Source organism: Lathamus discolor, chromosome 11 (assembly GCF_037157495.1).
Source record: "Lathamus discolor isolate bLatDis1 chromosome 11, bLatDis1.hap1, whole genome shotgun sequence".
NCBI classification, from domain to species: Eukaryota; Metazoa; Chordata; class Aves; order Psittaciformes; family Psittacidae; genus Lathamus; species Lathamus discolor.
Window position 1 is genome coordinate 15,683,505 of NC_088894.1, and position 27,077 is coordinate 15,710,581.

The following is a 27,077-nucleotide window of genomic DNA, read 5'->3' on the forward strand; positions in this document are numbered from 1 at the left end:
AGGGTCACCAGACTACCTCTATGCGTGTCTGCCACTTTTGTTTCTCAGCTGATTTTTTTCCACCTCTGCCTGACTCCCTGGCTTCTTGAGTAAGAGAAAGCTGCAAGATCAGTTTCTGCTTGATAATGACTAACAAGGGGTTTCTTTTTGTCTTCCCAATTTGGAATTATTCCTGTTGTAGACAAAGTGAAGGTAACCCAGAATTCTATAGAATAACTATTATTTGTGTGTACTATATAAATATATAAATAAATATTTTGAAAGTAATTGAGAATTGTATTTGAAACAGTGACAGTTGTTACCTGTTTCTCTAAAAGAACAAGTTCAACTTAGCTGCGTACAGAAACTCTCCTTGTATGTACGGCTGATATCAGCTGACATTGTGTACTCTTAAAAGCAGCTTTAGATTTCTTACAGTGGAGTATGTGACTAAAAATGTGTTTCCCTTACTTAATAAGAGCTGAAGCCAGGAGTCACTTTGCAGACATGACAGTCCCAATCCTCTTAGGCTTTACACAAATCCCAGAAGATCTATTTGAAGCCATGGAGGAGCTTAGTGTCTTGTGTGTCGTCTTCTTCCCTGTGCCTTGACTGTATGTTCCTTTGCAGAAAGGTCTCAGAAGGGAAAGCTGGCCTGTGCCTCCACTGTCACTATTCACAGTCCTGTCTCCTCATTTACTTTGCTGGGATTTTTGAATTGCAGCAACTGAGGTACTCGCATTTACTTCCACAAGTTGTGCTGGAGGGGTAACCTTCGTTAGGCCAGGATAGCGAAGGACTCGTATCACCTTAAATTGCTTCAGTTGTTTGCCTAACCCTGAAGCTAAGCCTTAGCATGGAATCAGTAATTTCTCAAGTCAGAAGATTTTTTTATACCATTAACACCACCGTGGCAGTACCAGGTCAGTGCAGTAACATTATTTTATTAAAATGTTGTTCAAAGGGTAGAGAAACAATGTTAAGAGTGAGCCTGGACTTACCTAAGGTACCATTTGGTTCTTCTAGAGCTCTTTGTGCATACAAGTAATGATTTGAACACAGCAGCTTGAAGAACCAGTATTTGAACTTGTCTCATAGAACTTAATACTCATACTGAAAATCTTGCTTGGGTGGGTGAGGGAAGGGAACAAGCAATTGTCTCCCTTATATCCAACTGAAAATTGAACCTCCTAAATATGTCACTGCCATGACAATTCTGTTCCTCTTTTTCTTCATCAGCTATTGTGTACCATGCTTTCTTCTCTCACCTGGAACTTTGTCTGCCAGTTGCTACAGATCTCTAACGTCCTGAGGATTCAAGCGCTGCCATCCTCTCTGATTATCTACATGGCTCAGCTGTTTGTTTTGCTGAGTCAAAGACTTGTGAAAACCCTGGGCTCCCTGAGGCTGAAGAGCAGCAGGCTGTTAGCTTCAGTCTTGTGGAGGAGACTGGAACGCAGCGATGATGTTCAGAGAGCCACCTCTGCACAGTATTGACTGACTAAATGTTAAATGGATGACAGCATCCAGCCTCTTGTGCAGTGCTTGGGTGTGTGCTCTGCCCGTCTCCCGCTTCATAGGACGAGTTCCTCCTTTGTAAGGACTGGTAATGCTCTCATTACTACTAACCTTCTATTTCAAACAAGATCAAGGCAAGCGCTCTCACTAGCCATTCTTACTGAAGCTTACATGCAGTACAGCTCAGTGATTACTCATGCCGCACTTAGCACTTTTCTGATCTCTAACTTGTCAGTTCTCAAAGTAGGAAATAAAGTTTCTAAGAAATGAAACAAGCTTACCTCCAATTAACAAGAAATAATTAAGTCCTTCACAGGTACTGAGTGTGCATTTCTTCTGTTTCTGTTCAGAATGCGCTTGGCTTTCCAGCACAGCTGGCAGGCTGTGTGTGGTGAGTTTAGATTACCGCTTGGAGGCACTTGACAACAACTCGATTTAAGGGACCGCACTGAGGCTGGTGGGACAGGGATGAGCCATGATTTTGTGGCCTAAGGGTTTATCCAGTCACTGGGCTATGAACAGAACAGCTCTTTGCACACATTCAACAAACTTTTTTTAAGGAGGACCTGAATTAGGAGGTCACATCCCAGAAAGCACGTTACCACTTGTGGCGAATACCTCTGCTCACCTTGTGAAGAAGCAGCGTCCCTCAGAAGGGCTGGCTGTGTGACAGTAACTGCCTGCACTGATGATGAAGCGTGCCTTGGTTAAGTTTACTCGTCTATCCCTCCTCCTCCCCTGAATTCTACAGGTCCCAGTACCCGTCCGGAGCCGTGTGCATTAAACAAAACTTGTCTGCGGCTTTATTTTCGCAGCTCCTTTATGCAGCAAAACCCCTCGGACTCAAAGGACCGTTCGCCGGGGGCGCCACGTCGCTCCCTCTCCGCGGCGCGTGTCCCGGGCCGGGCGGTGTCGGGGTCGGTGCTGCGGGGCTGGGCACAGCCACCGCTGGCGCGGGGGAGCAACTGCCCCGCCTCTCCCGGAGCCCCGCAGGGGCCCAGCTGCGCCGCGGCGCTCCCGTGCGGGGGGCGGCTCCCGGCCCGTGGAGCGGGGTGGGATCCGGTCCGTGGGGCCCTGCCCAGCCCGGGCGGTACCGCGGGCGCAGGGACCGGCCCGCGCTCCTCCGCTTCTGCTCCTCCGCGGCGCGGGCCCCGCAGGTAGGGGGGTGCTCGGCGGCGGGACCGGGCTGCGTCCCGGGCGCGGGTGCTGCTGCCGGAGGCGCTGCGAGCAGCGGGGCTGTCCAGCCGCCGCCCCGGGGGCAGCGCTCGCTGGTAGCTGAAGGTTTCTCTTCCTTTCCCACCCGGCCCATGTGGACTTGCACGTGTGGCCAGGAAGGACCTCACCTTGCAGGTGAACCGCTGGGGCTGCCTCCTTCCTCTGCGGGTTTCGCTTGTTCAGGCTGCTCGAAGGTAGAATCCCAGAGTGGTCTGGGTTGGAAGGGACTTTAAAGATCATCCAGTTCCAACCCCCTGCACGGGCAGGGAAAACGTTGGTCTCTTTGTTAATCTCAGTTCAATCGGAAATCTCATTATCTTGAGGCAGTTGCCAAAATGCTGCAGTTCAAATTAAAAACATCTTGATGTGGTCATCGCTGCAGAAGAGTAGCTGGACTGAGGTCTGTCAGTAAAACACCTGAAGGGCTAGCAGAATGTTGCTTCTTGTATTGCATACTGATTTCTTAAAGCCTGGTGGTACCGAAGTATACACTTTGGGTTGTTTTCGTCTGTGCAGATACTCTTGGAATAGCTTTGCCTTGGCTGGGCTGGCCGTTGCTTGCAGGGGCACCGTAACAGCAGGGAATCTGCTGCCAGCATGTGAAACCTGCTTGAGAAACCTACTCCAGCAATTAGCGGTTCCTGCAAAGTTCTTCAGTACCACAGATACGCTGATGGCAAGAGTGGTTTAAACCTGTTTTTTCCGTCTCTTAGCTGAGTAGTAATGCATGACTAAATATTTATCTGTTAAAAATGGAACTTCTGTGTGGTGACTTGGCTGGAAGTAGCATAGAAAGGCTGTTTTGCCTCTGCTGTGGCTCCACGCCTCTTGCAAGAGGTTGGTGATGAGTGAACCTGACCTGGTGAATGGGTCCTGATCTGCAGATGTAGGGACTCAGGTTGAGCCCTGTAGGCTTTCTGCTGTGGTCCACCTTTGTTAAAATACTTCTTTCCCTGGATCTAGCTGTGATGCCTGCCCTGTGCCTGTCTTTGCTGAGCATTTGAAGCTCACAGTGTGGATGGAGATGACCTTTCAGCTGCCTTGTCATCTGCAAGCATTGAATAGCATCAGTGGGATTTAATTTCCCTTAGCTGTTATGTGCAAAAGCTGTTTTCCGGGTGTCAGCAGCAGCATTAGAGCTTGCAGATACTGTTTTAAGGCTCCTGCCAGTGTGATTGTTGGCACTGGTTACAAAAGTTACAGATACTTTTAAAAAAGTTTTTTGGAGGTGTTTTTTGGATTGTTTTGTTGTTGTTGTTTTTTGTTGTTATTGTTTTTTTTTTTGTTGTGGATTGTTTTTTTGTTCATTCGGGGTTCTTTGTGGGTTTTTTTCATGGGTTTTTTTCTTTAAGATTTTTGTGTTGTTTTGGATTTAATTCACTTCCAAGTTCACTCTTGTTCACCTGGTACGAGCCTTCATTTCTCCCACGCCTCTGTCCCAGAGCCCTTCTGTACATAGTTTTCTTAGCTGAAAAAACGTGATACCAAAACCTGGCTGCAACACTTTGGGGCCCAGTATTGGTGAGAGCTGTGTTTTGATAGTCTCTTTTGGCTGAGATTAAGCCTCCTGGGAGAGGGCAGCCTGCATTTCTGTGCACCTATCTGTGCCATGGATGTTTTGTGACCTTTTGCACTACCAGTCTTTTTCCTCATCTTACTTGTGAAGCATTTGTGTTGCAGGCATGTTACAAGATTGGATTTTGCTGAATATTAAGACTATTTGGAAGTATTGTACACTGAAAAATGTCGATACCGTTTTTCTCCTCCTCTGAGCTCAGAACTCTGGAACAAGTTGGTAAAAGACCCAAACTTTAGTATAAACTCCAGTGACCTAATATGTTCTGATGTATTTAAGTGACAAACTCATCTGAAAGTAGTATGTCAGAGCATAAAGATAAGGTCTCACAGCACACTGGAATCCCTTAACGTGTCAGCAGGGCCTCTCTCAGTAACATCTGGGTGAGCTGTGGCTGTTTATATCCTTCTGGAGGAGTTCATGGGATGATTTAACTTGGCTGACATCTGGTTTTAGTAAAGAGGAATTTGGGGTCCTTGGATCCAGCTGCATGTACAAAAATAATGCTGAAGATTTGGCTCCTGGTCCCTTGTGCCCCAAGAGGGTGCAGCAGCAGCACCACAGCTCTTGTCTAACCAAGACATGGGTTTTTTAGATGGTGTTATTGATGCTGAAAGGAAAAACCTGTGGGTGCGGTTTTCCAGTTCATAGCATCTGTAATTAGTTGGTTGGAGAATCATGTCACTTGACAAAGCTTTATAAATTGAAATGGGTGAGGGTCCAGCTCCCCTTAAGGAAAAACACCACTCCCTTTGAGTGCAGGGGGGTGTTGAAATGGGGGCCCACGGATGCAGCGGCACCTTAGCCCTTTATAAAACCCAACTGGCTAAACCTCTCAGCAACCTGGTCTGGGTTCCGTTTTTCCCCTGCTTGAAAGGAGGTTGGATGAGGTGGTAACCTAAGGAGCCCTTCACATGTTCTTGTGGTAGCACATGTAAACTGCTGAGGGAGACAGTGGCCTTCTCTGCATAGGAGTAAAGGACCTCCCACCCCTTTAGTACCTGGTTAAGAATGACTGTGTGACTTACACTGGGGTCTTCTGCTTTGCTTGGGTGAGGAGAGTACTAAACTTTATCCTTTAAAATTGAGAGGCTACCAAGTATGACTAAGCATACAGTATATCCTAGCGTTGTATGTCTCAGTTCGGCAAAATGTTTGCTTAATTTGGGATATTATGGCCCATATGCTTCTATTTCAAGCAGTTTAAGTGCTTTCTGTTGGAGACATAAAACTGTCTTAGTTGTGACATGACATGGTGTTTGAGCCTTCCTACTGCAGATGTAAAATCCATATGGCAGTGAGACCTAACTGAAACCTGCTGGAGTTATTTTTCTCCTGCAACACATTATATGAAATATTCTTTATGCAGCTGGCTTGAAAAGGCTGCCCTTAGTTTGATATTTCTAATCAATTATTGCCTGCTAAGATACATTATTTTGAGTTATATAAGGCACTTCAATTTGATATTCTACATATCAAATATGGCTTGTATGATTTATTTGTTATTTCATGCCATGGACTTTAGGTAGAAGCCATTGAATGCAGCATCGCTCATGGTGTGGGTAAACCCTCCCAAGTGTGTTGTGTAGTGAAAAGCTTGTCTGAAATCAGAGCTTGTTGCTTGAAAAGCTAGGTCTCTAAATAGGTTTTAGATTCAAATATTTATGAACTTTCTGGTATGTGTTGCTGTTTGGCAAGACCATTTGGTCAGTTTGCAGGGGAGTATGCTTTGTGAAGTTTGGAGTCAGAAATACAAAGCTGATGTAGTTTAAAGCATATTCCCCAAAGCAGATTACTCCAGGAGTCTGGAATGTGTTGGTGAGAGGCTTCAGTTTTAGTGAGATGTTGCTCCATGCATGCAGGAGTCTTTCCCTTCCTACATAATTATTTCCATCTGCATAGCTTATTCCATCAGGCCCTGGGCTGCTAGTGCCTGGACTCTTGAGCTGCCTGTGAAACACAGGTCTTCTGTGATTCAATGAGGATCTTTCTCACCAAATCCTCTGTGCTGGCAAAGCATGAAGGGAGCTCTGCTGTTGTCATATAGAAACATAATAGGGCAAACCTCAGTGAGGGGTTAAAAACTGTTAAAATAAACTATTCTGGCCAGTCTTTCGTGTCGTTTTCATGTTGTTCTTAGAGGGAGATGTTTCGGGACCCTCAAATCTTCCTGTACAATGTCTGGCAAGCTCATTATTCACTAGTTGCCTGAGAGCTGTTTAGTTTTTATATAATATGAACTTGAGTCCGTCTGTGATACTTTCAATGTCCTTGGTTACCTGAGTACTGTGGCCTATGGTCTGTGAGATGTTCACGTGAACATATGTGCTTCCATCATACGGTGGAGCCTGAGCTTTGAAAACGCAACTAAGCACTGAATGCAATAGTAGAGACCTCAGCATTTCCATGAGCAAGCACACCTGTAGTGCGTGAAGGCCTGTTTTTTGATTTTGTGGTGCTAATGGACTTATCTCTTTGTGCTGTTTTGCCCTTTCATAGAAGGATCCTTCTAGGACGATGGACTTTGGCAGTGGAGGTTGGTACTGCTACATGTTATGTGTGGTTTTGGAATGGACTGTCCAGGATCTGGTGAGGACAGTGGCAAGAGGCTGCTTGATTGTTGTGTGATGGTAGTTTGGTGGTAGCTTCACAGGCAGCCTGTGTATTGATGAAGCAGTGACAGCAGGCTCCTGGCCAAGAGTTAACATTTATACTTCTCGGTTATCCCCACCTGGGCCACTTAATGAGGTGGCATTGCTGGGGCATTGGAAGGACTGTTGTAGTACTGCTGGTTTGGGAAGGTGACTACTGCATAATGGCTCTGAAGCTTGTGCATGAGGCTGTCTTGCTGATGGGGACTTGCCATTCAACTGCTCTCAAAGCCTTTTCACTGCTGTTGCCAAATTAATGGTTATGCTGGAGTCTGGCAGCTCAGATTTCTCAGTGTCTCTGTATGTATGCAACTGAGCATGTTCCAGTGCTTGAACCCCCATCTTTCCTGCTTGATCATAGTCCTGACAGCCCTAACCAAGTGACCAGCACTGGAAATGGAAGCAATATTTCTTGCATCGAAGGTTTGTGGAGGCTCTTGAGTGAACAGAGCGTGTAACTCTTGCAAGGTCCATAACAGGTGGCCAATATATAATGGAACTGGAAGGATATCCTCTCCAGGCAATGAATAAATACAGCCTTGCTGATGAAAGTTGTTTTTCTCGGTCAAGGTAAAGCCCAGACAATGTTAATGTTTGAAAATGGCAGGGCTAACAGTGGAAGGAAATCCCTGCATGCCTCATAGCGGAAGGTAGACATGAGGCTGCAATATATACATCCCTGCAGCTGATCTGTGATACCCTTGTTTTGGTCAAATATTCCAGAATCCTGGACTCACTCCAGCTTGTGCATAAGAAGGGTAAAAGTAGATAAAGGTAACAGCTGTATTTAGGCACAGTATTTCCTTTGACTAATGGGAGAGGAAGGATGCCTCCTGGGAGTAGTCCTAACGATACCTCAAATCCGAGAGTTGCAGAGTTCATTCACTTCATGCTTCCTATGCTCTCTTGGCTGTCATAGAGCAGGAGTGAAGCTGCCGGATGTTTGCAGGCCAGGAAGTGGGGAGCAAGCACAGAGCTGCCAGGTCAGTTGGGAAAATTCAAGGCTTTATTAAATACTAACACACACCATGGAAAAAACTTCTTGGAGAAGGGCTTTTGGGAAGTTCATTCTAGTTGCAGCTCTGTGTTAGCTGAAATTAAAACTAGCCTGGGTGAGAGAGACACATGATGGGGCAAATCTGTAAGTAGGACCAGGGAATTGCTTCTGTAAGGCTTTCCTAAGAACTCTGCTCGTGAGGTCTGTGCAGTTTTGTACAGGATTAGCATTACCTCATTGTTAACAAAGCAGATAGCAAAGAAAAACTAGTCTTTGTAAAAAGTCAAGAAGCTGCTGCTTGGTTGCTAGCTGGGGATTTACGAATATAGTTCAGTCCTATACAAGGAGTAGTTCTGATAGTGGTGCTGAGTCAAGTGTCATGGTTCATTTGCACCTCTCAAGGTTACAGGAGGATGTACGCTGTGAATCCAACTTTATTACAGGAGCTCATTAGGAACAAATCAAACAAGGCTCAGTCCTCTTTCAGTGGGCCAGTGTTATTCGTTAGTTCTCCAGTTCCTTACTTCAGGAGTTCATAAATTCCCTAACTTGCATGCTTATGAGGAAGCCTGTTTCCCAGCTGTTGGTGGGGATTGCTCATCCTTCCTCCTCTGTCATAGTGGAGGTATCACAGTGGGAAGCCTGGGAACCTCAACAGTGCATATTGGTTAGCTCGAAGGTGATGTACTTACATTTTCCACCATGGAAGTATGGTTTCTATTGTTCCTGTGGGTTGTTCCAGTTAATTCTGAAGAGTTTAAGTCTTATCAGAAACTGCCCAGCAGTTGCTTTTGCACAGCTGCAAGGACAGCAGGCTTGCCTCCTCCTTTCCTCTGTATCTGGTGCATGCGTAGCTCTTGCTTTAGCCCCGTGGTGCTGCTCCCAGCACAGATCAGGATTGGGCTGTGCTGGGACAAAACCTGAGCAGGAGTCTGAGCCAGCAGCTGCAGTCAAAAGATGCCTATGTCAGAAAATGGACATTGTTCAAGAATTTGATTGCTTAGACCAGCCTGGTTAAAGCAGATAGTTCTGAGTGTTGGTTGGGTTATAAGAGTTCATCAGACTTGCCAGAGCTGTGAGGTAAAACACAGCTCACAGAATGGTTAGGATTCGAAGTGACCTCTGGAGATCTTCCAGTCCAACCCCTTGCCAAGGCAGGCCCACCCAGAGCAAGTTACACAGGAATGTGTCTGGGTGGTTTTAGAATGTCTCTGGAGAGGGGGACCCCACAGCCCCCCTGGGCAGCCTGTTCCAGTGCTCTGACACCCTCAGTGTAAAGAAGTTCTTCCTCATGTTGAGATGAAACTTGTTGTGCTTTGGTTTATGGCCATTGCTCCTCATCCTGTCACTGGGCAGCACTGAAAAGAGTCTGGCACCATCCTCCTGGCACCTGCCTTTCAGATACTGATCTGCATTGATGAAATCCCTTCAGTCTCCTCTTTTCTAGACTAAACAGGCACAGCTCCTGCAATCCCTCCTCATAACAGAGATGACAAAAAATATATATAATATAGTTGCTATAATTCACTGGTTGTGTATCTATCCTTAGTTTTATGAAATCTTTGTAATTTTCAGTATACTTGTGAATCCAAATTGATTTCTGCTTCTTTAACTTGCTGGATTCAAAGGTGCCTATCCAGTGGATGACGTATGAGATGTCATCTTTTTGTGTTTGCAATAGCACTGCATTACTCTGAGCTTGCACACCAGGTGTAAACTGAAGAATAAAAATCTGTCTTGCAGCATCTCTTGATATTGACACCTGAGACTTCAATGTCCAATCTGCTGCTGTTAGAGCAGGGGGGGTTCATACAAGAGAGAACATGCAGGGATTTACAGGCACTGCTCTAGTCCCCACCCGATCCTTGAGATGATCTTCCACCACTGAGCTCACCTGCCCTGTGTTTTTATTCCTTTAAATTCTGCACTACAAAGCTGTTTAGGAATGTCTGTATCAAACTCTTTCATCCTGTGGTTTTGGTCCTAGATCATGCCTGAAATCTCCCAGTCCTGGTTTTCATGAAGACTTGTCTAATAAAAGTTCATCATGCATATTTTGGAAAAACAAGCCCTCCTCTGATGAGTTAACAAACTCGTGACTACTAACAGCTCTGTAAGAGTCAGTGAGCTGTATTGTGCAATTCGGCATCTCAACCAGTTTTGTTCCAGCTGTTGCATGATTTATAGATGAAAATAGTACAAACAAGCTCTGTGTGGTGACTTCAGAGCAGGGTGCCAGCGCAGCAAAACTAGTGGCAGCTGACTGACTTCTCAGCCTTTAAAGCAGGGCCCCATTCTGCTTCTATCCCAGCTCTCTTCTAAAAGACAAAGAAGGAGAATGTCGATAAACACAAATTATGGGCAACTTGTAATCTGTCTACACACAGAGTTTGGATTCCTCCTGATAGACCTGTTGCTGCTAAAGAGATGATAAAGTAGAATGGAAGCCTGTTAGGATAAATGATGGCAGTTCTGAGTACAAGCACAACTTGCTTATGAGTAGAATAGTTGGCACTTACTATTGCCTGACTGCTCAATAAAAGCTTCTGCTGCTGGGCTGTATTAGATTTTATTTTCATTTTGGAAATCGCTGATTAGGCAGTTGGGATCTGTAAAAGTGCTGCTCCTGATGAGAGGCAGGAATCGCCGTATTCTCCTGCTCAGAGGCTGATGGATGATGTCCTACCCACAAATGAGCACAGCGGCATTGCATTCCCAAGTAAATGCCTTATATCCACATATGTAGAGACAATGTGTGGGAACCTATTGGATAAATATTTTTCTCTAGATCTTGAATTAGGAGTATTTAGGTAAATGGATTTAGTTTTTCTTGTAATCATTCAACAAGACAAGCTTCAAGACACAGAGAGGAGTGTTCTAGCCTTATCTCTTGAAATTGTTTCAGTTAGTTTGACCCAATACAAAAGCTTCTGGGGAGGTTTCTAAAACGATAAGATACTAAAATCTATCAAAACAACCCCAAACAACAAAATGAGGCATTGCTTTGAAAATTTCTTTTGTACTTTGTCCATGCTCTGGTCCTTAGATGTTTCACTTTTAGTCTTAATAACTAACTTAGTTGTGCACCTGGGATCAGGTCACTCCTACTTTTACCCTCCCCTTGTCTTACTATCCTTGCTAAAACTCCAGCTTATCTGAGTCAAGCTATGAGTAGCTATTGTTCAGTTATCTCATAACCTTGGTAGCTCTGAACCATTCGCTCTGCGCTGACTGTAGGGCTGTGCCATGTGCATGACTTCTTTCAGGAGTGGATGTTTGGCATTCTTTGGGCAGTAACTCTTGTGGGATGCCCGAAAACATACTGACTCATAGTGAGTTCAGCCCATGGAGCCCATCCTGCTGCTTGTGATTATGGTGAAGGAAATAAACAAGATGACAACCTAATTTATCATGTCTTAGGGCTGAGAACTGAGACAGCAGAATAAGGTAGTCCATTTCTGACACTCTTCCTATTTGTAGCTCTGCCCCCAGCATTTCCCAGGAGGGATCAGGAAATCCAGCTTGAAAAAATCAGAATGAGACTTGTAAAGCAGGTGGGGATGTGAACTGGGGAGTGTGAACAGCCGGTAGGTGTCAGGCATGTGAGCAGGGAGGTAAAAAAGGTCATCCTTGGAAACCTGCTAAGTCTTCTAATTTTATATAGTCTGAAAATGCCCAGGAAGCAGAAGCATACTCAATTTAAATTAGCAAGCAAGTCTTGGTTATTCATCAGAATAAGTGTTTTTGAGTATTAAGAATAGCTGCTGTGTCTTAGTGCTTCCTGCTATTGTTGTAGCTCTTCCTTGAGCAGTGGAAATATTTTGGCTGGTTTAAGTTACATTTACAGTACTAATTAGGTTAAAACAACCTTGCAGTTCACTTATCTGAATATACATCTGTGTCTAACTAGTGGATGATCTTAGATTTTTCCCCTCCTCCTTCACTCCCCCAAGCCATGACATTGTCAAATGCAACTGGAGGCAGCCATGTACGCAACCACTGGGCTGTGTCTTGTCAAGATCCCTGCTCACAGCTGCTGCTTCTGATGGTGACGTGATAAAATGGCTCTGGCTTTGACTGCCTACTGGTCCTGCTCTACTACAGCATTGCATCCTGTCAGATACCAGGGGTTCCTCCTTTTCCCAGTGTTGTTTTCTGTTTATTTCTTAAACATGAGATTAATAGTCATCTGCATACAAACAGACTCAGCTGAGGAAGCATCTGTTGTTGCTATTTGTCTTTTGCCTGAAGTTGTAATCCTCCGTTTCTTACAGCTCTTGGGTACAATAAAGCAGATTGTGTGCTCTGACATACAGCTGTGGCTGCAGGCAGGTTGGGTTTTACGGTAGGCAAGGTCTGACTGTTCATCATTGGGTCTGAGATGCCTGATGTGTTGATAGAGCAGGAAGGGTCAAGGGGGTGATGCTGGGCTGTTGGGGAAGGTGTCACTTTACCTCTCTGCTTGTACTGGGTTGATATCCATGCTCCTGTGGCCATGCTTGTATCTCTCCCTGGTAGGATCAGAATTGTGGAATGGTTTGGGTTGGAAGGGACCTTAAAGCTCATCCAGTTTCAGTCCCCTCCCACAGGCAGGGACACCTTCCACTAGAGCAGGTGGGATGGGGCAACCACAGCTGGCCATCCTGTGCCAGTGCCTCAGCACCCTCACAAGGAAGAGCTTCTGCCTAAGAGCTCATCTCAGTCTCCCCTCGGGCAGGTTCAAGCCATTCCCCTTGGCCTGTCCCTACAGGCCCTTGTCCCAAGCCCCTCTCCAGGTTTCCCGCAGCCCCTTTAGGCACTGGAGCTGCTCTCAGGTCTCCCCTTCAGGAGCCTTCTCTTCTCCAGGCTGCCCCAGCCCAGCTCTCTCAGCCTGGCTCCAGCCCTTACAGCATCTCTGTGGCCTCCTCTGAAATTGCTCCAGCAGCTCCATGATGAAGAGCCCCCAAGGATGACAAATTAGGTCTGGTCTCATGAAGTAAAGTCTTGAGCAGAAGAACTTTGCAGGGCCTTGGTGTTGCTGTGGCCTCCTGACACCGTTCTGCTGAGGGGTGCTGGTTTGCTCCCCAGCTCGGGCAGTGCAGGCCTGGCTGCTGGGGACCACACTACTTACCCAGACCCGCAGGCTGGGTCCTACCTCCCCTACAGGCTGCCAGCATGCTGGGACTTGGGTAATCTCCCTTCCTTGGTGGCTCCAGAAGCTGTAATCATCTCTTGATCTTAATGGGTCCACGTGACGGATGAGTAACACTACTTGAGGATTTTCTTGGGATGTGATGAGGTCGAAAGAGGATAAATATTTTCAAGCCTTCCTAACATTATTGAATATTTTCTAATATTTCACTCTGTAAAAACAAACCTGTGAAGAAGAAAGAATTATGTGTTATGTCCAGGTTTTTCCGGTCTACTTCATGTTGCAGGGCCTTTTGCTCACATTTGATTTTCATGGTCACACATTATTTTGGGAGTGCTTGAAGACCAAAATGCTGCAGGATCTTGGCATGCAGCTTGTGGACATTGTGTTCCAGCTAACCTGAAGGCCCTGATGCCAAGTACTGCCAGGCAGTGTTCAGGGGCAGGTCTCCCAGGCTGGTGATCTGGCAGAGGATTCCTGGAGTCTTCTGATCTCCAGCCTGAAATTCCAGCCCAGCTGAAATTCCCAGTTTTTCAGAAACGTGTTGTATTTTTTTTTTCCCCTACTTTTTGATTCCAAAAAAAGTTGGGTTTTCTGCACAAGCCAAGTCATGTGAGTCTGTCAGGGTGTGTAGATGCCTTCAGAAATAACTCGTGCATGAAAGCTGTGACGATGACAGTGTACCAGTGATTCATTTGAGTAAAGCGGCCGTATTTGAGTAAGATTCAGCTCCTGTGGTCTAGACGATCTCATCCTAGTGAGCTTGGCTCATCTCTAATGACGCCAGGAAGACTGTCCTAGGGCATGAAACATGCTGGAGAGCTCGAAACTGGAGTGGAAATATTTACCCTGAATCACGCTGGCTGAAAATGCAGACTCAGCTGGCCTCATGTCTTATTCCTCCACATCTTTTCTCACAAGCTAGGAAATAAATTTGCTGATTATTCTTTCTAATACCATGAATAACCAGTCCAGACAAGAGTGAGTGTGTGAAAGGCTGTAGGTAGTAGTGCAGCTGTTATCCACAGAGATGTTAAACCTTCAGTAATGCTTGTGCAGTGCTTTATATGAGGAATCAGAACTGAATGTGCTATTAAAGAATGCTGTCTTCATTCTGGATACTTTAAATTTGCCTCAGTTGTGGAACAAACCCAGCTGAATTTTTCCTCCTGTGTTAGAAACCCCTACTAGGAAGCTCACTTGTACAAGTGACTGGCAGCATATCAGTCTGATGATCTGACAGTCAAAAAGGACAGGCAGCTGACTGAAGTAAATTTAATGAGAAGGAACTCACTACCGGGGGATAAAAGAAATGTAGTTGTGGGCTGCTGTGCCCATCTACTTGCAGTACTGGCAGCTTAGATGTGCTTTTGTGTACAGGAGAAGGAATTGCTTGAAACCCAACCGCTTGTTTGAGAGCAAGGTGCACTTGGTGGCAAGCCCTTTGGAAAGGCTGGGTACTCCCTGGGGAGAAATAACACTTTCCTGAGTGTGTCAAACCAGCAGAGTTTAGGGCAGCCACATCTCTCATGGATGTTTTTGTTGTCCCTCCTTACTCTCCCATGTCTCAAATCCTGGGCAGTTTGCATAGGCACATATGATGGTCTGTGCTTCTGCCCAGTATGGCTTTGCAGCAGCTGCTGTCTGCATACCTGAATAAGAGCATCAGAACTGTTTTTGACTTGCTCTGTGCACATTGCTAAGGACTTTATTATATAAATTTATATAATTAGATCTTATTTATATAATTAGATCTTATTTATATAATTAGATCTTAGGCAGAAGCTCTTCCCTGTGAGGGCGCTGAGGCGCAGGGTGCCCAGAGAAGCTGTGGCTGCCCCATCCCTGGCAGTGCTCGAGGCCAGGTTGGACACAGGGGCTTGGAGCAAGCTGCTCCAGTGGAAGGGGTCCCTGCCTGTGGCAGGGGTTGAAGCTGGAGGAGCTTTAAGGTCCCTTCCAACACAAACCAGTCTGTGTTATGCTGTGTTATGCTGCCTATGTATAGTTTGGTGCTGTTGTAAAAGCTGTTCCTCATGGATGGGTTTGGTTATAAGTGTGGATATCACAAGCTGGTGCATCCTGCAGTTTGTCTTGCTTTGGAGCTGATGGAAGAGGAGCCATATGCATAACCTAAGCTTGGAGTTGTATCCCTTATAATTCTCATTAGTACCACTTGTAGTGAATAAGCTAAATAAGAAATATGACACTGTGTATGCATGACTTGTGGCTTTACCGGGAACAAGAGGGAGGCAGGGGAAGCTGGCTCTGACTCCAGTGTGCAGAGCTTTCCCACAGGCACCTTCAGTTACCTGGAGGTTACCCTCCTTTAGCAGAGTGGTTACTTCTCACTAGAGGGCTCTTCTCCTGCTTTCCTTCGTGGTGTCTAAAATTTTTGGGGGAGGAATAAAGTTCTGCAGGAATTGGGGGTAGGAAAAGAAAGAGGGCGGAGGAAAGGATCCCCATGCGTATTTTGGCGTACTTAGTGTGAGGAGTTGGGAGCATCCCAGACCAAACATCCTCCCCTTACCTGCCCCCGCGGGCTGAGGTTTGGGATTGAGCAGCGTTCCTTCTGCAGCAAATTGCCTGCATATTCAGAAGGTGGGGTGGAAGTGGCTGGACTAAAGCAGTGGCTGGAAATTGGCTGTGTCAATGGGTAAGAACAAACCTGAGCTGGCCTCTTTGCATTGCTTTTAAGAGGGATTGTCTCTAAAATAATGTTGCTGCCTTTGAAGCTGTTGGGGCAGAGGAGACTGAGCCATAGATCCAGTCTTACTGGGAATATCAGGAACCTGGAGTGGGATTATTACTTGTGCCTTGCCTGCCTTCGCAGAAGAGACTTTAAATAAATTACTTGTCTCTTTAACTTTGGAATTAGGAATAGTAAGTGTTAGAAGAAAGGGAAGTTACAGAAACACTGTGAATGAGGCTTGGTGGAGAAAATAACAAGGAAAGAACAAAACCTGTTGTGGATGGCTCTGGGAATCTGATTGCTTTCACCTTTTCTATGTTGCTTGTTGATAAGATTTTAAAGGAGGCTCTGGATCTTGCAAAATACTCCCTGCGGGTGTTCTGGTTTGTGCTGCTCTTTCAACACCAGTGTCTGCACACAGCTGGGATTTACTCACTGCTCAGGAAACGCTGAATTTACTTGGTAAAAAAGCACGTGGCTGAGGCTTGAGTTAATGTTTAGCAAGCCTTAGGTTCAGCCCGGGCTTGGCAATAGCTCGTCGCTATTCCAAGCTCACTCGGAGCGCTGGAGGCGGGCTGTGGGGCTGTCCCGTTCACCACGTCCCGGCGTCCACCACCGGGTGGCTCAGCCTCGGGCACTGCTGCCTTGAAGGCTGAGGGGCGCTGCGCGGCCGCCTCTGCCCGGTCCGCCCGGAGGAAGGACAGGATGCTCGCGGTCACCCGGCCGGTACCTCGCGGCTGACACGGAGCAGCTCTTGGTTGTCACCGCCCTGCGCTGCGGCGGCTGCTCCGTTCCAGAGCGGCGGCTGGCGGGGAGCGGGTGGACTGAGCGCGGCTCTGCTCCCGGCTTGGACATGGCTGAGCGCGGCTCGGCCGGCTCCGGCGTAGCCTGCAGCGGGGTCCCCGGGCCCCGGGAGGTGCTGGCGCCTGCCCGGCTCGGCAGCCTCGGCAGGTACGGGCAGGGCGATAGCGGGGTACGGGGTGGTCGCTGCTCCTGTTCCGCCCCCAGGCATGGCGCAGAGGTAAGGCAGCACTGGGGGCAGGATAGATGGAAGCCAGGTGGTTTTCGAGAGGTGAGCAGGCTACAACATGATCTCTAAACCAGTGCTTTGACTGTCTTCACCCTGAAATGAGGCCTGTTACCCCCCTTCTTTCTTTTTTTATTTTCAATTAACTCTGTAACTGGGAGGAGTGCCCGCGGCAGGGGCTGGAACTGGGGGAGCTTTAAGGTTCCTTCCAACCCAAACCAGTCTGGGATTCTATGAGTGCAGCAAGCTGTGGAAGTGGGACTGGAGGGGGGATCTAAAATGCAGACTGTGTGTTCCCTTGGGATTCAGTGGTAACGCTGCCCTGTCAGCCTGTGGGGCTTGAGGGCTGTTCCATGATTTGCAGAGCTGTATGAAGGCAAGAGCTGCTTATTTACAAATATCATGCAAAGTGTGTGTACTAAAGGCTTGAACTGAAATTTTAACTGCTTTGCTTGACAAACACCATACTCTGTGTGCTTAAGGCTTCATCTAATGTATACTTGTATCAGCTTAGGAATTGCATTAAGTTTCAGAACATTTCCATGCTGCCGGAATCAAAATCTGTTTTTGTGTGAATGTGTTCACAGTCAGTCTATTTCTAACCATAGCTCACATTTTCATGTTTCTGTCTGACTTGTCATTTTTCTCAGTATGCTCTGACCCCGTGTGTAGAAGCAAGAAAGGAAATCTTCGAGAGATCCCAGGCAAAGTTTGAGATTAAAAAGAAAAAAAAAAGGAAGTAATCTTATGGGCACTGGCACAGCAATGATATGATAACTTACTTTAAAATGACTTGGGTAAGACAACAGGACTAAAAGCTTGAGTATTGCAGGGCTTCTTTTTGTAAAAATCAAAATATTCAGTAACAATATCTGGTTTTGCCAAACCAGTTTGTTGAGTTCCAGTGTCTGTGCTGGTGCCAGAACACCTCTGTGGTCAGGTACAAAGAGGTGCTACAGCAGGAATCCCAAGCTTGCTCACTAACTTTGACCAAAATGTTAACTCTTGGCAAGTGGCAGTTCCCATCTGTGCATTTGGGACCTGCCAGCAGACGAAATGTCTTGTATGTGTATAACGAATTCTTTCTGCTAAGATTGACCTGAAACATGCCTGTATACCATGCCTGTAAACCATACCTATACACCACCCATCCTGGTCTGCTAATTCATTGACTGAAGTGTTTATTTTTGCAGCAGTAACTGTGGCATTCTCGCAGGGTTCCCATGAAGGCACCTATGGTGGTGTCGTGCCTCCAAAGCAGTTGAGAAAAAGCCATTGCCGAGCCAGCTCTTCCTCCCTCATGCTTCTCCTCACAGTTTTGTAAAGCTTTGGTACCCTGAGGTGGCTTGCGGCTGGGCTTGGAGACGCCGCTCCAGTATGAGCTACAGACTTAGTTATATATCACAGCCAAGGGCAGACTTTTCATGGCAATGTAATAGCGAAGCACTTTGTTTTCTAATAAATCTTACCTGTGAAATCCAAACAAGGAGATTATGACTGTGCTTCCTGTCTTCCTGCATCCTTAAGCCTCTCATGCGTGAAATATATATCTGGATTCCAGCACATCTCTCAACCCCTCCTTACTTTGTGCTGGTCAGCAAGTGAATTGTGGGACTTTTTTCAGTGCCTAAATGGGCTACAGGAAACCTGGAGAGGGGCTTGGGACAAGGGCCTGTAGGGACAGGCCAAGGGGAATGGCTTGAACCTGCCCGAGGGGAGACTGAGATGAGCTCTTAGGCAGAAGCTCTTCCCTGTGAGGGTGCTGAGGCGCTGGCACAGGGTGCCCAGAGAAGCTGTGGCTGCCCCATCCCTGGCAGTGCTCAAGGCCAGGTTGGACACAGGGGCTTGGAGCAAGGTGCTCCAGTGGAAGGGGTCCCTGCCCATGGAGGAGCTTTAAGTTCTGTTCAACACAAACCGGGTTCGGATTCTGTGATGATTCCACGGTCTGTGGGGTTTGGCATCTGATGCTGTTCTGATAGGTGCAAGCTGGAAGGCAGAGCAGTACCTTGTTACTGCTGGCTGAATATAGTTGCTTTTGTGTTTAGATGAGCATGGATTCTGTGGAGTGTGTGAGGATGGAAATAGGGATGGAAATGCCACCTGTTCATTAATGACTTTCACCTAATCATGCCAAAGATCAGGCTTATCAATTCACAATTGCATAAAAGATTGAAGCACTACTAAAGCTTTGCTTTGGATGGCTATCCATTTCTCACAGCTGGATTTCTGTGTCCATGAAAAACCTTTTCCTGTTTGGCTTTCCATGCTAACACAGGGAAAGTGAACAACGGGCTCATTGGCAGTGACCTTGCAGTGAAACAAAAAAACACGTACAGAGAGCATAGCTTACGTCTTCTGAGGCCAAAACAAACCCTATTGTGATGGGGCAGACACCCGGCTAATAGACTAAATTAAACATGGCTTTGAACATTTTTAATTTGGCTGTATCTACATGGATTTATCAATTTGGTGTTTGTTCTGCTCTGAGTTTTGGTAGAGACACCTCTAGGCAGATCGGTAATTACAGGCAACTTGCTTGTTTAGGCCCTTTCTAGACTAAGTGGAAGCAATCTATTCCAGATGAAGGCCTGAGATGCAGATGTTGAGATGGAGTTTCTTTGCCCCTAAATACTTCAATAGAAACCCTTACTGTCAAGCAAGTTATAACTTAAGTTTTATTAAGGAATTCCAGTGCTGTGGTGGAGGTGATATCTGGAGTTTGCATCCAGTGCAGAAAGTGAGGGAGGTGTTAAGGTAGAGCAGGGAGTTACACACAAGTATCTTTCACTCCACATAGCACTGGGTGAAGGATCCCTGTTCTGTCTTTCTGATGGCACTAGGGATGCCAGGACAGGAGCATCTTGTGGAGTGTGGGAGGCTGGAGTGAAGGACTCCACACATGCAGAGCTGGCTGGCACGTCCTTTATCACTTGCAGAACAGGCTTCTTCAAAACAACCTGAAGTGACGCTGCTCCCAGAGCTGCTTGCATAATGAAGATCTTGATGAACTGATTGCTGTGTTACTGAAAACAAGCTGTAATCTTATTAGCAAGCTGTAGAAGTGACATCTTAGCTATTCTTGCTGGTGCTATAGACAGACCTTCAAGTGTGCTGTCCTATGGGTGCCAATTCCTTGATAAAATGCTTTAGTTCAAACAGGACTGGTGGTTAGCAGCAGTGCCATTGAAAATAGCCTGGGCTAAAGGTCCTGTGACTTCTTACAGGGGATGTTCTGTGAAACTGCTGGATGTATGACCAGGTTCCCTATGATTAGAAATAGGCAAAGAAGTATGTCAGCAGGGGCAGCGTGTTTCTACGATCACTTTAATTCTGGCTCTTTAGCTGCTATGGTTTATGGTAAGAGTGTATGGTGTAGGTTACTGTTCATTGCTGCCACAGTAATTTGAGAATCAGTCTGTCACTGCTTTTACGGTCTGGTCCAAGGAATTTGAACCAGCCATGTGCTTTTCATTTTCTCCTTGGAGTACACTTCAGTTGTGCTTTTTCACTTCTTGCTCTAGGGAGAAGGGAGGAACTGGTAGTGTTTATGTACAGAACTGAGGACAGCAAAGCCAGGCTTTAAAGATTTGCAGCAGAGCTTTCTTCAGACCTCTGGGAGAAAAGTTATGGAGCATTTGTCCACAAGGCCTCTCCTGGATAAATTTGCCATCTGTGTTGGGAATAGTGGTTTATGTAATTCTGTGTGTATGAATGAAATAGCTGATTCTGCATATTACATGCAAGATTTTGATAATAAACAGATTAAATTATTCTATACAGGGACCTGTTCTTATATTAGTATTGACAGCTTTGAAAGACTGAGGCTTAAGCTTCCAATACTTACAGTAAGCAAGAAATATATATATTGTATGTAGATACAGCTCTAGACATGTGACTTACTGCTTCAGGATTTTATCCACTTATTCAAATACTCCTCTCTGTTGTTTCTGATGCCTTTATCCGACTACATGATTTTAAGCAATATAACCTGTGATGTTATGAACTGTGGTGTTCTGATCTTCAGGTGAGTCTTTCTTTTCAGTGTGAACTACACAGTTCTTCACTAGGTTTTCAACTGCTTGCTTAGGGTAGGAACTTGGAAGCAATGTGAAGAGGGGCTGTTTCCTTGCATGGGCTTTTCTTGTTTGTTTGTTTTAATCTTGTGCTTTTGTACCCAACAGTTATTTTTGACCTTGAAGAACATTTAAAGATGGGGAGATGCTGACGTGGTTTTTGTTCTTTGACTCTGTGTCTTTATCTGTTCAAAATACTGCAATCAGTTGATAGAATGATGTCCCACTTTTGGTTCAAAAGAGCTCGTGTCTCATGGGACTGGTCTGGGCTGCTGTGGTGCTGTGACTTTGTGTGCTTCTCCTAACTTGCTCATGAGGTTGAGAACTCACTCCATCTGTTTCTGTGTTTGATGTGTCCCTCTGTGCTTGCTCTAGATCACTGGAAATGTCTTTAAAAAGTCTAGGTGCTTGTGTGGAAGGGCTGAGGCTGTCTTGTGTAACTTAATTCTTCTGCTCTTGTTGCCTCCTTCTCGTCTTAGTTCTGGAAACTCTCTTCCAGGAATTCCATTTTCTTGGCTTACACTTGTTGCCTCATGTTCTGTTTTAAATGCTTGAGAAGGAACCTCTTTATTTATTCATCTGCTAGAGAGGTATTTTAATGAGGGAAGGATGTCGAGCAAGCAGTGAAGTAGTTGAGGCAGCTCCAGATCCTTTCAGAAGCTCTCCGGTGGGAATGATTCAAGCTTGGAACAAACAGATGCATAGCAACAGTGTTTATTTTATTTGGATACTCAAGAGGGCTGAGAGTTGCATGAGTGTTTGCATTATATTTGCCACGTGTTGACAGTATCTAGGAACAGATCAAAAACTACCCTGAGACTAGATTCTAGCCCAGGATTGGTGAGCTACCATCGCTTTAAGTCGGCATTGTGCAGGATGTCCAGGGCTACCAGCACTCTGGATGAAGGGGATTTATAGAAGCAACAGCAAGGAAATGAACTGTGTAAGGTCCATGACAGTCTCATTTCTTGCAACTCTGTTAATCCTGTTAAGTCAGGGTTAGGCTGAAGGTGTTAGGTAAGTCAGCTGGAATGGATCTCGAGCCCCATTAAAACTGGCTCTGCTCTTAAAAAAGAGGAGAAGGTTGCACTATTGCAGTAGGGTGGTCACTCTTTCCACAGAGTAATCTTTATGATTGTCCTTGACCAGATTTTTCTGCCAGTTTGCTTTTTGTTGGGTTAATTTTTAAAACTTTATAATCTTCAGCTTTCTGTTGTGGTGACAGTGCAACTGAGTGAACTTGATTATTCCACCTACTTTTTGCCCAGCTGCAACTCCACCTACTTTTTGCCCAGCTGCAACTGAGCAATTAACATTTTAAGCCAACAATCTACACTTTCAATCTAAACTGTTGATATGTTTGTACGTCACAGATTGCCCTCTGGTGACTTGGGAATGCAATGAGGAAGAACAATCTTTCAGGTGCACTTTATCTAAAATTAGCCTTCCACCTGGGTAGTTGAATTTCTAAAGCACCGTGTTCAAGAGAAAAGAACATTTAGACCAGAAAATATATAATTTTCTAAATGTAAAGGCCTGACTCTGCTTTGGTGGTGTCCAGTGAAGCAGGAAAAACAGTGCTAGCTTAGTGTTGAGCTGCTGTGTGACATTAGCATCCTGCACCTTATTGAAACAGAGTTCAGAGCATCAGTATCTGGGGGTTGTTGGGGAAAAAAAAAAGCTGGGATGGCTTTTGGCTGTTCAAATATGGCTCTGCTAGTGTAGGCATATAGTGTGACTGTGGTGGAGCTTTTTGGTGCAAGCACTACTAGATCATCTGTATTTTGAGCTGTGAAAGGAAGCAAAATACCTATGGGTGGTATGGAGGCATGAGTCAGAGTGGGATGGGGTACAGCAGTTCACTGTTGTCTGGCACAACTATGTCCTTGCAGCAGTACTCTCAGTCTTGATGCAGACTGAAGGTGCTGGTAGATCAAAACAAGCTGTTTGCAGGTCTATGGTCTGAAGCCAGGACTGTAAGGATGTTGTGATCTTTCTCAAATGTGCATCAGGAATATGCCCTAATGCCTAAAATAAGTATTACTCCACTTGGTTGTAGTATCTCCTGGACTAAAACTTGCATTCGGAACCTGGTATCTGGGTAAGTCTCACAGAACATCAAAGTCAAGAGTTCTCTTTTTGAAATACCTAAAGACTCTGTTTATGTTGGCTTAACATTTAGGGTTATTTTTCCAGGCAGGCATGTGGCAGGTGTGGGGAAGGGACTGTCATAGCTGTGTGTGACACAGGCTTGCTGCAGACCTGTGCTGCTCAGGTCTAGGGTAGGTTCTGCTGGATCTGCAAACCTACGTTCTGTTTTGGTGTGAAGCCAGGGAGATTTCAGTAAGCTGTGTTAGATGAGCCAGCTTTCAACCAAGCTGAACATGGAGGAAAGGTACATGTCAGAGCTGCTTTGGTCAGGACCTAGATCCCCAGTAGTATAGGGCAGTAATTTAGGGCAAGAAGAGTAGTCGTGTACCTTCAGTAGGGCAATTAAGAGAGCCTGTAAGATGGTTCCTTAGCCTGTGTAATGTTGTGTGCTGTGAGACTGTTCTTTAGCGCAAGTTTGGCTCCAGTGTTTCTGGCACTGATACGGCCAAAGCCAAATCCCTCAAGATAATATAAAATCCTCTTCCTAGTTCATTTCATGTTGCAAGTGATGATTTTTGTTGACTATTGTGTAACAGAATTCTAGTGAGATGTCATGGCCAGGTATTAAATGTCTTTTTGATGCTAGCGAGGTAGCTTTGTTTAAAGCAAATGTGAGAAAATGGGGAGGGGTACTAAAGATGAAGAGTTAATGTGAGGAATGTGATCTAAATTTTTAACTCCTACTGGGTAAAGATAAAAATAAAAGGTTGAAAGGATAAACAATGATTTGAGATGGTAACTATAGTAGAACTGAGGGAGATGGACATAAACTCTGCCTGTAGGAAAAAAAATCCAGATTTAGATTGACTACGTGAGTTCTCAGCCAGGCTATAAAGTGGCATCTCACCTGAAGGCCTGTTATTTGGATATCCAGGAATAGGAAAGTGGGGTGGTGGGAAAAGTGCGGAAGGCTGCTGAGAAAGCAGATTGCCTCTGCCCTTATCAGAGGTGGACTGAGTGGTGTAATAGCTCTTTTCAATCTTTCATTTTTGTGTTCCTCTAAAACAAACAAACAAACCCTCCTTATTCTTGTTCTCAAAGATGTGGCTGGCTCCAGATGTTCCTGGAATGATGCTTATTGCTTCTGACCTTTAGAAGGGAAGGGCTGCCTGTGTGCATGTCGGAAGAGGGTATGAGCATAGTATGCATGCACATGTGTAAACACAAGTGCAGAATGTCCTACAACATGTCTGTTAGTTGTTAGATCTTCTAATTTAGTCCTTTATGAGTTGAAATGAGTCGGCAGTGTATGCTTGCAGTCCAGAAAGCCAACCATATGCTGGCCTACATAAGCATATGAAAAGGTGATGCTGGGCTGCATCACCTTGAGAAGCAAAGGCTCCAGAGAAGACCTCAAAGCAACTTCCAGTGCCTAAACGGGCTGCAGGAAACCTGGAGAGGGGCTTTGGACAAGGGCCTGTAGGGACAGGCCAAGGGGAATGGCTTGAACCTGCCTGAGGGGAGACTGAGATGAGCTCTTAGGCAGAAGCTCTTCCCTGTGAGGGTGCTGAAGCACTGGCACAGGGTGCCCAGAGAAGCTGTGGCTGCCCCATCCCTGGCAGTGCTAAAGGCCAGGTTGGACACGGGCTTGGAGCAAGCTGCTCCAGTGGAAGGGGTCCCTGCCCGTGGCAGGGGTTGGATCTGGATGAGTTTTAAGGTCCCTTCAACACAAACCAGGCTGGGATTCTGTGAAATGTTTCTTATAACAAGCAAGTTAGTGCCAGAACAGCTAATTATGGCTTTCTGCAATGGAAGGAGATAAAATTTTGCACATGCTTTGCCATCTCTAACTTTCTAAGCCCTTCCAAAGGTAGGAGCTAAATTGCATTTTGTAGGTGTTTTGTTGTAGTTTCCAATTTTTGCTTTTTTAAAAGTCTTTGAAAAAGCTATTTCACCAGATTGAGCTGGGTTTAAATGGCTCGGAGCCCTTTGAAGAAAATTAAAATTCATTTTAGGAGAGGTATTATTTTATGAACTGATGACAACCTCGCAACTTCCTGCAGAGAGGGTGAAAGCTGAATGAGACCAGTCTGGGACATTGGCTGCCCATGAATTAATCAGCAGAGTGGTAAGAAAATTCTGTCTGTTGGGGTTTCACAGCTGAAAAACTGGTGTGGGCAGGAAAAGAGGGCCTCAAACATCCAACTTTTTTGAATGATCTGTAATGCAGGAGAGGGTGTTGTGCTGCTCCACTGTGTCTGGGAGTTGTCGCTTGCTGTGTGTGCTAGAAAACTAGAGCATGAGTTCACCAAGCTTGAAGCATCTTGGTTTACTCTGGATGTTGAGGGTATCTGTGCAAGTTTACAGGGAAATCTTTGAGGCAAATGTTGGAGTTGGAGTTGTTGTCTTGAAGGTCGCTGCAATGACATCATTGGAAGACCCATGTTGATGCTGCATCCTTTCACGTTTTGACAGCAGTTTTTCCCATTCTCTAGGGATTTGATCCCAACTTTGTCTGTTATTGCAAAATGCTAACCGAAGGAAATCTAGCACTTAACTCTGTTTGGCTTTCATTGCAGTCATTAATCAATGAAGGCTGCTGTATTGTGAATGCCATATGTGAGTACCTAGAATCATAGAATAGTTAGGGTTGGAAAGGACCTGAAGATCATCTGGTTCCAACCCCCCTGCCATGGGCAGGGACACCTCACACTAAACCAGGCTCTGTCCAACCTGGCCTTGAACACCACCAGGGATGGAGCATTCACAACTTCCTTGGGCAACCCATTCCAGTAAAGAACCCTTACAGTAAAGAGCTTCCTCCTTATATCCAATCTAAGCTTCCCCTGTTTAAATTTTAACCTGTTACCCCTTGTCTTATCACTATAGTCCCTAATGAAGAGTCCCTCCCCAGTATCCCTATAGGCCCCCTTGAGACACTGGAAGGCTGCTATGAGGTCCCCACACAGCCTTCTCTTCTCCAGGCTGAACAGCCCCAATGTTCTCAGCCCGTCTCCATACAGGAGGTGCTCCAGTCCCTGATCATCCTCGTGGCCTCCTCTGGACTTGTTCCAACAGTTCCATGTCCTTTTTATGTCGAGGACACCAGAACTGCACACAATCTCCAGGTGAGGTCTCACAGAGCAGAGTAGAGGGGCAGGATCACCTCCTTCGACCTGCTGGTCACGCTCCTTTTGATGCAGCCCAGGATACGGTTGGTTTCTGGGCTGTGAGCGCACACTGAAGCTGGCTCATGTTCATTTTCTCATCGACCAGCACCCCAAAGTCCTTCTGCACAGGACTGCTCTGAATCTCTTCTCTGCCCAACCTGTAGCTGTGCCTGTCTTAATGTCTCTCTTTATCTCTTCCTGTCTCAGTACCAGAAATTGCCTTTGCAAAATGAGCCAGTTTCCTCCGGATAGTCTTTTGGCATCCCCAGTGTCAAAGGGCACGAATCCCAGGGTACAGTCTTCGGACAACTTGTCAATGGACAGTTTTTGGCTGGAAGTAGAGAACATTAAACAGAGTGCTGAAGCGGAGCAAGAGGAATGCAGCCTTGCAGATGTCAAAGCACGAGAAGGTAAGTTGCCGAAAAGGTAGGGAGTGAGGGGAGGAAGGTCATAGAATCATAGAATGGTTTGGGTTGGAAGGTGAACTTTCTGAACACAAAATTTGCTTATGCGCCTGAATGATTTAGAAGCATGCTGCATATGGCTCGAATATTACCAGTCAAATCAGATATGTCTATCTTTTTATTTGGGTGGTGGCTAATGCCCTGCTCAAGCAAAGTGCTGGCCTGGCCTGGCTTCAGCTTCTGAAACAAAGCTGACTCTAAAGGGCAGTCAGGAATACGTTCAAGAGTCCAGGCTTTTTCCAGCATGAGCCTCTTGCTCCCTGTGCAGGTGGCTGTGCGGTGGTAAACACCCTGTGATAGCTGGTGGTGGTTTGGAAGGCTTGTTTGTGCATGTGGTTCTAAGACTTCATCATAGTGGCTTTTCTGAGAGTTGCTTTTGTAGAAGGCAGACATTTCTCACTCTAATTTACTCTTCAAGAGGCCATAATAAACACCCAAAATGACTTGAGTCCATCCACACAAGGTTTTTCTTATATGCCTCCTTCCCCCCTCTCCC

The 27,077-nt window shown here is 45.8% G+C and overlaps 1 protein-coding gene across 4 annotated transcripts in view; it reads left to right on the plus strand.

The window, feature by feature from the left end:
* Window positions 1-2,490: 2,490 nt before the first annotated feature.
* The window catches only part of ARHGAP40 (Rho GTPase activating protein 40), a 46,218-nt gene continuing 21,631 nt past the window's right edge, over window positions 2,491-27,077 (plus strand). Inside the window, exons 1-2 of one of the 4 annotated variants that reach the window (XM_065691580.1) lie at window positions 2,491-2,654; window positions 26,325-26,527. In XM_065691580.1, coding sequence (XP_065547652.1) covers window positions 26,347-26,527 — 181 coding nt within the window. In that variant the 5' untranslated portion in view covers window positions 2,491-2,654; window positions 26,325-26,346. Of the gene's footprint in view, window positions 2,655-2,692; window positions 2,848-16,442; window positions 16,708-25,054; window positions 25,076-26,324; window positions 26,528-27,077 lie in introns of those variants that run through there. The other 3 variants (XM_065691577.1, XM_065691579.1, XM_065691578.1) reach the window with 3 other exon arrangements.